The sequence below is a fragment of the Zonotrichia albicollis genome, chromosome 1 (assembly GCF_047830755.1).
Source record: "Zonotrichia albicollis isolate bZonAlb1 chromosome 1, bZonAlb1.hap1, whole genome shotgun sequence".
In the NCBI taxonomy this organism is placed as follows: domain Eukaryota; kingdom Metazoa; phylum Chordata; class Aves; order Passeriformes; family Passerellidae; genus Zonotrichia; species Zonotrichia albicollis.
Genome location: NC_133819.1, coordinates 98290522 through 98303565, shown reverse-complemented (window position 1 = coordinate 98303565; position 13044 = coordinate 98290522). Strand labels below are relative to the sequence as shown.

General features: G+C 34.6%; 1 protein-coding gene across 4 annotated transcripts in view; it reads right to left on the bottom strand.

Moving 5' to 3' along the window:
• Positions 1–225: 225 nt before the first annotated feature.
• Positions 226–13044, bottom strand: part of RTTN (rotatin) — a 79952-nt gene continuing 67133 nt past the window's right edge. For all 4 annotated transcript variants that reach the window (XM_074547875.1, XM_074547887.1, XM_074547882.1 and 1 more), the window contains 7 exons: positions 9601–9678; positions 8065–8191; positions 6139–6338; positions 4059–4326; positions 2716–2819; positions 2291–2360; positions 226–689 (listed from right to left, as the gene is read on the bottom strand). In XM_074547875.1, the coding sequence (XP_074403976.1) occupies positions 607–689; positions 2291–2360; positions 2716–2819; positions 4059–4326; positions 6139–6338; positions 8065–8191; positions 9601–9678 (930 nt within the window). In that variant the 3' untranslated portion in view covers positions 226–606. The remainder of the gene's footprint in view (positions 690–2290; positions 2361–2715; positions 2820–4058; positions 4327–6138; positions 6339–8064; positions 8192–9600; positions 9679–13044) is intronic.

Sequence of the window (13044 nt, the reverse complement as noted above, 5' to 3'; positions counted from 1 at the left end):
CTCTAATATCAGCAATTGAGAGCTCTTTTTCAATTGTTAGCATCTTAAAAAACATGCCGCAATTTGAACTGAAATCTTCTTCAAAACCAAAAAACACACCTTGCTGTTTGGCATCTAACATATGTAACACACCACAACTGCTAACATTTTCAGTTTTTGAATCTGAGCATACACTAAGCACACCTGCAATCTTAAAAATTCCACTTCACTCACAGCAAATGCTGATCTCAGTTAAAAACCCCTTTATTAAGAACAATCCAAACCAGAAATTCTAATACTGTACAGTAACAATTTCAATGCATAATTTAAGAAAATTACTCATTTTTCAAATCTTTTCCCCTGTACATTCCTTCTTCTGTGTACATACTTTACATAGTAGCATAATTATAATTTCCCATTGGGATTACAGTACAAACAGTTTGAACCAGAAACAGTGCAATTTCATTGGTTCAAAGAGATGAACTCCTTCCTCAAAGGCTTCAGAAATGTCTTCCACAGCAGATCTGCTGCCGTCACAAATCTGTGAATCAGAAGTGCTTTCTTCAAATTTCAGGCTCTCATTGAACAAGCTATTCAATTTCAACATGAGAAGTTGACTGATGACCATTAACAATCAAGAAGCTGCACTATATTCTCTAAGCATTTTAAATGGTAGGCATGTAGTTCATTTTCTTCCGGCTGGGGAGAACCTGAAAGGAAAAAAACCCCAAGATTTGAATTTCTAGTTGATTCTTAATACACAATTACTTTTCCAAAGATTGCATTAAATGCTTTGCAAGAATTCATGCTGGTTTATGACCTTAACCTCTGTATTAAGGAGTAGCAAATCAAATACTTTTACTTTATGTTGCAAAGTCTGTTTTGGTTTTACCCTTGGGTATAACAAAGCAGGAAACGTAAAATAACAACAGCCATGTTGAAATATTTCCCCACGTGTACTCAGAATAACAACCTACCATTTTAGCCCAATTATCACCCTCAAGTGATCAAAGCTTTATAAGCACAGACTACTTGGGATCCTTAATGCAGGAATGTTTCAGTGACAATACTGATGACATATTACAGAACTATAAACCATAAAAATGACAGTTGCATAAAATCTTTTCTATTTCTTATTTTGATATGTAAATTTTTATTGAATTAAAAATCAATAGCTCAGTCTGGGCCTTCATGTTCTATAGCAGTACATAAATAAATGGGGATTAATGTTATGAGGTGCTAATCTGTAAAAGGTACATATTTCTACCTTGTTGATTCAACAAGGTAGCAAAGTCTCTGATCCGTGGTAGTTCTGCTGTAAGGAACAATACAAACTTGTTAATATATTATCAGTATGTGAAATGTTGTACTGTTATGTTTAAGGATTGACTTAGTAATGGCTGAATTTGAAACCACAGTACATTCACAAAATTAATTAATCTGGGTGACAGCACAGAAAAAATGATGAGATGTTCTATCAAAAATACACCTCCTCCTTATTAGGATACCAACAATGGTCAATGTAGAGAGAAAGTTTGTGGCAAATATGTTATGCAAATACTATGGAAACCTTGTATTCTAAGCCCCTTAATCAATAAACCTATTTGAGTACATCCAGAACAATTTAAATTAGTAGGAAATCTCATTAGCTTAAAAAGACATTATCATGCCCTTTCAAGATTAGACTAACTTGATGTGACTAACAACCAATAAACCCATTATTAGCTACTGAAGCTCCAGATCAGTGTTTGAACACTTTCCATACTGAATGTTCTTCAGCTGAATCTATTGTACTGCAGCCATTCAAACAAGACCTATGTTCAGTTACTTAAGCAAAAATGTGAAGCTTTCAGAATGTCACTAACCCATGCCAGAATGCTTTAATGTGGGAACACTGCTCTGTTCTGAGCCCTTCTCTGTGTGGCTCAACAGCGAATCCTGAGGCTGAGCACAGCTAGGCAAAGTCATTGCTAAAAGAACAATTTTTCTATTTTTCTTATCACTAAATTTAAGATCTAAAGATTCACACAACCGTACTGTGAAAAGGCTTTTTATTGCAAGCATGATCAGACCTATACTTCAAAACTAACCTTGGTAATTATCTAAGGTGTTCAAGGTGTTCACCTAAGGCATTTTTCTCCATCTATTTATAAGATGCCTAACCATAAGCCACATTGCTAATTGTGATTTTAGGGAAAAAGTATCCTTTCAAAAACTTGTAGCACAACAAAAGATTACTGTGATGATATAAACTGAAATGCTTTAATGATGGAAAAATTGAGAATTGCCATTAAGTAGAAATAAGACCTACTTTTCTTCACTAAAGAATAAGCTTCATCTATTCTTCTCCTTATGGATGGATTCTTCAAAGTCACTTTTGCCTGTAGCACACACAAACACACAAAACACAATAAGCTTTCTTGCCCACATGATCGCTCCTTAATAGCAAAGTTTAAAAAATCACAATAATTTATCAGATCATGAGATGTAGGAATTTTTAGAATTAATATAACTGTGTCACCATATAGACTGCATTTATATAAGAAGTCACAAATTACAAAGGACAAACTGCTTCTATACCATGTTCTTTAATCTCTCAGCCTCGGCAGCTACGCAATTAAAATAAACCAGAATGACTATTGTAAACTTTATGATTATTTACTTAGAGATTACTGTATTGTTTACAGCATAAAAGTATAACATTACAGTTTTTTCACAGATTTCTTACATACTAACCTTCTGATAGTTGTGAAGCAAAGCCCAAAGCGAAGCTGCTCCTATTCTCTGAACAGCAGGACTGCTACTTTCCAAACAGGCAGACAGTACTGCAATTGCTTGATCTAATGAGACAAATAAAAAAAAATGAAACCAAATGCATCTAGAAAATATAATCAAGAGCAATGCAAATATATTTACATGCCTCAGTAGATTGATGCTTGGAGTATACTTATTTTTATGACTAGTACTGGTATGGCAGAGGAATTACAGAAACTTTATTATCGATTAAATTTCAATATGCTCATAAAATCAGCACAGTACATTGAAAGAAGTGTTAAAAACAATATAGCAAAACAAAACCAAGTAATGCTAAAAAGTTAAGCCACCAGTAATAAAACATGAAGATTATGTATAGTTATCAGCTATGCTAAGGGACTAAGTAAGCTGTGAAACTGTTTTATAACTCCCAGTAGCCACAATTAGAGCTACATCAGGATGGCTATTAAGATGTTTCTACCTCCCTTCATACTTGTTATGCACATGATTTGCAACCAATGAGAAATATTTGCCACCACACTTTAGGTGCTTTAATTTTGTAGAATTGCTCTGAAGCCAAACTCTTCCACTTTGCTTCTTCACTTCACAACAAAAATTCATAGATTATGTAACTAAATAATGTATATTTAATTAAGGCAGTAAATCCACATCTTAAGAAAAATAAAAAGCATGGACACTATGGAAAACCTGCTGAGAATTTGAAACAAAGACAGAAGCATTATCTCTGCAATTAAATGAGGGAAGGAAACATACCTTCTACAAACAACCAAGAAAAAAGTTCTGAACATATTGTTACAATAAATATATATGCCATGACACAACTTTATCACTATCATAAACATTTTTTGTACATGACAGGATATAAAATAGTTTGTCTCAACATTGATTATTTGCATAAGCTAACAAAGTTTTGTCTAGTTGAAAGATAGGAACTTCAATTACTTCAAATGGACTGATACAAAGAATCCTTCAACCCTCCCTGAAAAACTAGCTGTTTGAGAAAACCACAAAAATCCTTTCATTCATAATCGGTTATTATATCCAAATGATCTGCCTAACAATGAATCTTGATTTGCTTTTGAAAACTATTTATTTGGTTTTCCTTCTATTATGTATTACTGTAATTGTCTCTCTGCCAAAATATGTATTCTGTAATTCTAAAAATTAATTTTTTTAAAAAAATGCTCTTCTAAAATACAACATTGAGTTCTTGGTCAGTAACCCCAACTGCCATGAAAATATAGTCTTCTGGAAGCCATGATATTCTCAGAGAACAACAGTTTGCACACCCTTCAGATACTTACCATTACCTAATATCTTTGGTTTATTAGCTGGACTAAAACATATGTTATGTAGAATAAGAAGTGCTAGATGTTGGCTGCTTTTGTGCTTGTATTTACACATTTCAATGATCTGGTCTAAAAAGCCATTTATCTTCATAACCATCTGTTGTCCATCTTCTTCAAAAGATATGTTCAGTAGCAGCTTTAGCCAGAGAGTAGACACGTTACCAGAATTTTTATTACTTCCTTTTGGCAATGAAAGAGATAAAAAGTTCTGCAGGAAGTTACTCTGTTAGAAGGAAGAAAAAGGTTTCAGAATTTATAGTATTTCATGGCTTGTTTGCTGTTGTCTGACCTTCCAATCCACATACTTGACCTAGCATTATTAAATTTATACATTAAAGGCAACCCATTATAAGTCAACAATTTTTGAAAAAAATTACATATGAAAAAGAATCTGCTGCATGGTTAAAAAGTTAGTATGGTAACATACAGTTTCTTCTATAATAATTTATGCAGTGTAGATACATAAAAGTCGATCCAACACAATATATTTCTTTAAAGACTAATTCCCACACTACATAAGCTTTTTGCTTTGCACTCATTGTTTCTACCCAAAAATAAGCTAGTGACATTTTAAGTGAATCACTTTTGTTAATGCATTCAAGAATGCATTAACAATGCACTATTGTTAATGCATTCTTGATTCCTTACTTATTATTGCATCCTATTGAAAAATGTTAAAGGAATCACAGGATGTCTTGAGTTGGAAGTGACTTGTAAGAACCTACAGCACCACTCCTCCCTTCACTGCCAGCCAGAGCAATGTCCTCTATTTTTGTAAGCTTTTAAGAAAAAGAACTGTGCATTGATATGACATAAACTATCTCAGCTTCGCCTCCACTTTAAGGAGATTGTGAGAAGATGAAAATCAATTCCCCTGTTGCAAGAGGGAGGCGTTCTGACATTAATTCCTCTAATGAAAAAGTCCTTTACTAAATATTCCCAGGCTCACTGAATCTTGACAATATACACAAGCGTCTGGTTGAAAGCAAGCAACCCAGCATACAAACTCATTGTGGTTTTCTTCATGTGAATATAACATTGGTAATTTAATTTTCAGAGGGAATTGGTTATTCAGCATTGCTTACACTTATGAAAGCAGAGCCCAAGAGAGAGAAGGAAGTACTATCCCACTACAGTGAAACTCTGAAGAGCATAAAAGCAACAATTCTCAGAATACAACAGCTACTACAGAAGAGATCTCAAACTCTCTGTTTCTTTCAAAAAGTTTGAGTATTAGCCACTTTGCAATGGTATGACCATGCTTTTCATAATTAGCATCCCAAAAAGAACTATTTCTCCCTGCATTTCTAACAGGTAATTAGGTCCAAGAACAGAACATTGTTAATGGAGATCAAAACAAATTTTTGCAATTAATCAACTACTATAAAAGTTGCTAGAAATAAACTCACTTTTTATAATTTCTACTGAGTTAGCTCCTCTTATCACGTCACTGCTACAGTTGACTTTCTCAAGGTTTGAATTTATTTAAATGATCAAAGTTTAAGGGAAACAGATTTTTCAAAGCACATTTCATAAAACAGAGTAAGGATCATTCTATATACAAAATATAAAAAGGAAAAGACATTACATACGTTTGTATAATAAGAATAGATTTTTATCCAACATCCAATCATTGCTTTTTTTCCTAGAACTTTTACAAAGGTTATGTTTCCCACAGCATACCTAATGATTCACACAATGTTTAATTTCTTGATCATTCACATGCAGTTTGTTCTACAGCTTACTCACTTGCTTGATCCACTAGTGAGTGCTATCAATATATGTGGGTATTAAAAATGGTACAACCCACTGAAACAGAGAGGTTACAAAAAGCTCTAGCAAAAATTGTACAGACTATGAATATGACTGAATTACACTCTGCTCTTAGGGAACAGTAACACAACTGAGAAGACACAACGGATTTGATTCCCACAGATGCATGTCTATATGATCACAGGACACTCCATATTAAAATGAGTGTTTATTAAAAAGGAAACTGCATCCATTGCTAAAATACAGGTTACCATTTACTTACCTTCTGAATAATGCCTTTACAGTCATGAGACAGAGCAAGGTTAGATATTAGACAAAAGACCACCTGCTGAACTGGGCTGTTATCATTTGACACATGAGAAGCCAATTTCAAGATGTAATGCATTAATGAATTGCCAGCTGCACTTCGTGCAGAGGGAAGTGATGATTGTCCACCACTGGCCCAACAAAGTGAAGAACAACCTTAAAGCAATGAGACATTTATCATATTAGAAATGCAGATATGTATTTAAAAGAAAAATCTATAGTAAGAACAGTGCAACCGCTCAAACACTGAGATGGAACTTTTCAAAGGATTTGCTAGGTATCTTTGAACCCCAATGAAGTCAATCAGACATGCTATGAATAGAATTGTGGCTGAATGTAGCACTTTAGTGGAATAGGCATCTACTGTTCTATTGTTCTAGAAAGTAAGAGGTGATTCTGCTATTAAATAGAAGCTATTGCTCCATCTCAGAAACTCTCTTTAAAAGCCAGAACATATATCTAATTATACAAGTATTTGGAGGTTGAATCTGAAGGGATCCTCTGAAACTGTCTCAGAAAAAGAGGTCTCTGTATAATATGAAAGGATTAATATAAGTTTCTTAGAATATTTTTCTGAGAAATATAAGTGCTGTCTGCAGCTGTCACTACATTGTACAACAGAAGAATGCACAATCCTGTGCTACAGAGCTACAAGTTTGAATTAATACAGCAGCAGCGAACAGCCTGACCTAGTACAGTTAAATGCCTTCTGTACAAATACAGATATATGTGCTTTTCTTTAGTGGCACTGGCCATCAGCAACAACAGGTAATTTCTTACACAGCAGAAGTAAACAAAAATGAGACAATGTTTAACTGTGACAAATATTTACATGCATTTCTCTGACTACACTGAGGAGGAGTGGTTAACCAGTTCAGAGTAGGTAAATTTGGGACACTCCATAAGCCAGCTATTCCCAATAGAAGGAAAAAACATGATTGATCAGAGAGCACGTGCTCTTATCAGCAAGGAAAATAAAAATGCAGCCTAGAGTCATGTCAGCTTGATTTCTTGCACGTGGACAGGACAGTACATTTTTATTTTTTACTCTGTAGCTGACTAATACACTTCTTCAGCTCATATTAAAGAAATTCTTTATGAAAAAAGTAATTGCAAGTTCATTTAAGGTCTGGAGACATTAACTTAAAAAAACAGTCATATTTTAACCATTAACTATTTATTTTAACAGTTATGGTATCCTGACAGGGAGAAAGGAACAGACACTTTTGTGTCTCTTTAAACTACTTGCAAATCATTATTAATGATTTGCTAAATCTAAATAACTAAGATATGGAAAGAAAAAAAATCCATGCAAGAAGAAAGTTCAGGCTTCTAGTAGTGGGGATAATTATCAATGGAAATAAAAGGTTTGATCAAATTAAAAGGAGATTTCTTATGAAAAATATACAAATGCAAGCTACTGAGTCCAAGGCATAAATAAACTGAAGAAACTTAATACAAAATTGAATTTGATTGACTATTTCAAAACCAGAATTATTTTCAATAAGGATTGATGTACAACCCATACAAAGTGCTGATACACTGTTCTCTATTAAAGAATTCCTAGAATAGTACTTCTATAATATGTTACTCAGTTTGGCAGGACATTCAGCAAAACCTTCAAACGTAATGGTTTGAATTAAATGCTATTTAATCCTTTAGTACAATTGCACTCTTGCTAAACTCAACAGCTTGAACCAGATCTGAACAAAAGTCGGGAATGTATTAAAATCAAAACTCCTGATGGGCTTTGATGGAGCAGTGCTTTTACACTTTCCTCTCACGGTAGCAATAAACATTCTTTTCCCTTTATTAAGCTTTTCTGTCTTAATTATTCTGGTAAAATATTTTGATGTATTCCACCACAGAGTGACTTTCATACCTGCAGGATAGTTTGCAGTGTAGACACAAAGCAAATGCAGAGCTATTTCCATTGAGGAATCATCTGCTAAAAACCACGGCCACAGAGAATGCAGAACGGGAACAAGATAAGCTTTGAGTGCTGCCATCTACAACAATATGAGGAAGAATTTCAAATGCAATCAGTCCTTTGAAAATGAAATGTACAATGAGAAAACCATATTTTTATCTTATGCTTTAAAAGACTGTACAGAGAACCGACAGCATCATTTCAACCACCAATGAATTTAACTCTATGCCAGTACAAACCAGCACATATCTTAATTACTGAAAGATATGCAAACAAAAGTAAAGTTTTATTCATTCCAAGTGTTCTTTTTCAAGAGCTCTCTAAAGTTTTATTCAAGTCCTTCTAAAGTAATTATTGGAATTCAAAAAGCATGGAAATACAAGAGTGCAGTTGCATACAGAGTAAATGATAGAAATCTTCAGTTATCAACCTCCTTCAATCCTCCAAGCAATTCTTTCTGCAGATCCTGATCAAAAGAAGAAAAACTTTCCACAATAATCTTAGCTGTGGTTATGGCACAACCAAGTTATGGGGACTTCAGGAATAATCAGATGCCTTATTCAGCCCCACGTGTTCTGCATACAAAAAGGATGTTAATACATGCCCTGGAAAAGTGGTACTCCTGCTAAGTCAGGAAATCTTGTAGTTTTACCACTGCATTTGCTAAAAGTAGCCCAAGTTGAATAAACAGCACAAGTAACACAATGCCAAGAAAAATTAAACTGGGAAAGTGGAAATAAATGTGTGAATGGTATCAGCAATAAGAGGAAGAGCAGCGATCAGAAAGAACAAACACAGGATAAAGTGAAAACAAGTAATGTAGTATTTTCCCCATGGAAAAATCAAGTAGGTAGAGTGGAAGTTGAAAAGAAATTGAAAAGAACGGAGGAAAAAAACACAACAATAAAATGAAGAGACTTTCAGAATTTTGACAAGAAAAATTATTTTATAATACACAGATATGAAAACAAAATTGTCATTTGGAGGATTAGTACAATTTCACTCAGAGAAAGAAAAATAAATAGCAAATTATTTTTTAGATTTTATTTTGTTTTGCTTGTTTTGTTGGGGTGGTTTTGGGGTTTTCCTGTCTTTCAGAAAGGCAAAAAAGGTACGGAGAGGAAATAAATTTCTAAGATCTGAAATGTATCTCTATGCACCTTTCTGGTGGCCCCACACTTTTCTCCACATCCATTTTTCATGTTGTATGCTTTGAAAATTATAATTGACTTACAAAACGCAGAAGTGGATATAAAAGATAACAGCCATCTGAAACCATTGGGAGATTATGTGTCCACATGAACACTAAGTTCCTAATAGATGTGTGAAGTATTCTTAGGAAGTGGGAATAATAATGAAGAAGTATTTCTTGCCATTAATATCAAATTTAAATTTAGCCAGTTTGAAAATAACTTCAAAGCAGGAAAAAAAATTAACTTCATTCAGTAACTAAATGAGTTCATATTACTTCAGTATAAAAATACTTACTTTGCATTCTTCATTTTGAAAGAGGCAGTTTCTAAGGAGCTGCATCGAACACCTTAACTCCTTGATAAGGTTATCCTCCTATCCAGGGAAAAATAATTGAAGATCATCAATGTAAGACAGAACGAATTTTGTACAAGGAGGAAAGATATTTCAAAGGAAGAAGTGCAAACCTAAGGTATCAGTGTTTGGGCCACATCTGCTCAGCACTTTTCTTCTGATTTCACGTAGAATTCATCTCAGCTAGCTTCAAGCACATTTACTAAAGACATTTATAACCAGTAACCTATTATCCTTATCTCTCTTCATAACCCACAGAAACTATTTCTAAGGGCACTAATGTGACCAAAAGCAGAAATCTGTACGGTTGAGCTCCATTTCTCTTACAACTAACAAAGAACGGGTGGAACCTTCCTGAGTATTTGTTCCATCCTAAAGCACACATCTAAAACAAGTCAAATGAATCATTCCCTAGAAGAATTTCTTCCTTGGATGAAAACAAGGCTAAATTAGCTCTTTCAGATCCTGAAATGAGCTCAGTTGGAGCATGGTGCTAATAATGTTAAGGTTGTGGGTTTGACCTCTATAATGGACTATTAATTTAAGAACTGGATTTGATGATCTTTGGGAGACCCTTCCAATTCAGACTAATCTGTGATCTCTACAGCACGTCAGGCCAATCCATCCTTATACTCCCAGGATCTTAATTTCCTATTCTTAACTACAAATATAGAAGCTATAAATAACTTCCAACCTGATAAGAATATTAGAAAAATAAACACAGACCTTTGGACAGTGAGGTGCTACGCTGAGATTCAAGTTATAAGTGAACAAAGAATCTATCTTCTTGACAGAGCTGTGACACTACAGGGCAGTGATGGCTGCCCTAACTCCTTTAAGGGTGACACACTAAACCACTTCTGAAAGATTACCAAATTTCAACAAGCTTGTTCACCACAGGATACTATTCCTGTCTTATCAAGCATAAAGGACCATAAACGTAAAATAGGATTCATACTTAATCCCAGACAAGGTGAAGAAACAATGCATGCTTATAAATCACAATGTGCATATACATCATAAATCATGTGTTTGATGCCATTTAGAGATGAAGTACTCAGCAGTACAGCCCACTGCAAAAAGGTTAATGAGAGCCAGGTGTAGTAGATCAGGAAGAAACATACAAGTCATTATTACAAATACATTTTATAACTGGTTTGTCTCACCACTAGTCAAATAAAATGCTAACACTAAGACAAGACTCTTAAGACAAGAATTCTTTCAAGGAGTTCTCTATGTATTAATTTAGTTAATAAGTAAAATAGCATTAAAATGCCACAAGCTACAACTCATATTTAGTGTACAAACTTTTAGCAGGTTGAAAAAGTTATGGATTGCATCGATAGCATTGTTTAGATGTATTTATTTCAGGATATCTTGCTTTTTACTACAATAATATTTTGACATGATTTTTGAAAGCTTGACTACTTCTAAATACTTTTCATGCTCTTTATTAGCATCACACTAATTATTGTGAAAGAAAAGGAATATCAAGTAAAACACCTCAGCTGACCTGAGAATGAAGCTAGGTAAACACACTTTTCCCAATAATTAAGAGTCAGAGAAAGGAGAAAAGAAAAGAAGCTGTCATAACTTTCCTCTGAGAGTTGTGCCCTGAAGTGGATGAAGTGACAGTTTTGTGAATGATCAGCAAAATCTGCCATGAGAGCAATGTCTCAGTGTACCCCACATGAAACTCTCATATACCACATATGATGAACAGCACACTTACATATGATGCAACAACCTACAGTCCCACTTAAGCAGGACATCTGTCACAAAATCTTCTGCAAATCTTTCAAAGAATTTTCAATTAAACATAAGCTGCTTTTCTGAACTTTCTCAGAGCCTCCTTTCCTCCAATTTCATTCAAATCTCAAGGTCAAACTCAAATTTTTTTAAGAGTTCATTGTCATAAAACAACAAATCAAGGCTAATGTCTGTATCAAAACCTCACAGAAAAATACTATTTAGCTGAAGCAATGCAGAAATACCCTACAAGAAGGTGTTTTCTGCAATTTATGACTTATGTGGGAGTGGACAAGATATTAAACTTGACAGCAGAGGTTACTGCCTGTACTTTATTAATTCTCTTAGATGAAAGTGGTAAAAGAACAAGCAAATTGCAACAAAAATCTTATGAAATCATTGTATCATGGCAAGACATAATTTATGTCTCTATGTGGTAAAGAAGACTTGGGTGACATGAGAGCCTGGAAGAACTGGAAGGCAGGTTGAAAAACAAAGGCTAAATAAATAAACTGTGAATGGAGAGAAACTACTGGGAATGCAGGCAGTGGAAGGACCACAAGTAGGAGGCTAAAAAGACCCAAAATTGACAAGTTAAAAAATCAGGGACAATTGAGTCTGATGACATAATCTGAGATGTCCAGACCAACTCTGAAGGAGAAGAGAAAAAAATAATACTGAAAGCCAGATAATAGGAAAGTAAAAAAGCTATTATTTACATGCACAAGCAGAATGGAACTAGTTTTGGGATGGGAGGGAGATTGACTGATGCAAGAACAGACAAAACCAACATAGCTAGCACTGGTTGAAAGACACTGAAAAAAACAGCTTAAGAAAACCAAATAATATTATTGTGGAAACAAGATGGAGAAAATTAGCTGTGTTAGATAGGGCCATAAAGTCAAGACTGAAAGTCCAACTAAGTTTGAAAAGAATATTCTGATATTGCTAAAGGATAAATATAATGAATTACAAATATGACAGATTACAATAGGATGAGATGTGTATGTGAGTGGACATCTGAAAGTGAATTTTGAACTCTCAATCAGCCTGCTATTTGCTGCTTTCAGCCAGGATGGACTAGTTGCTTATTCTGATAACCTGGACTAAAAGTAGGAAATCCTGAATCCTCCAATTCATGAAAAGACATGAAACAAAACCAGTAATTCAGAGGCTGATCATGTTGTACTTCACGTGTAGACTACTGAGTTTAGGCAAACGGAAGCTTGGAGTTCTGGACAGAAAAGTTAGTGGAAAAAAGAAGAATTCCTCAAAAGAGATTGTCCCTCACAGAAAGAAATGGGCTCAAAAAGAAGAATATGAAGATCCTAGTTGGAGGAACAATCTAGCAAATGGGAGAAGATCCTGAGGACCAGAGGGAGGCATGGAAAGAAATCACCAGGACATGCCCAGGGGCTTTGTCCAGTGAACAACCAGGAATGGGCAGCTGCAAAGTATGAACCAAGGCGATTTTCTGTCTGACATTCCTGAAGCAGCACTCATCTCTATGCTGGAAAAGGTAGTTGAGACCTAGTGAGACCTCTGGGAGGAAGAGTGTGTGAGATAATTAAGTTGGTAGAAGTTCTAACATCATTGAATTTTATAGAAGCTCCAGTATCTGGATCCACTACATGCTGT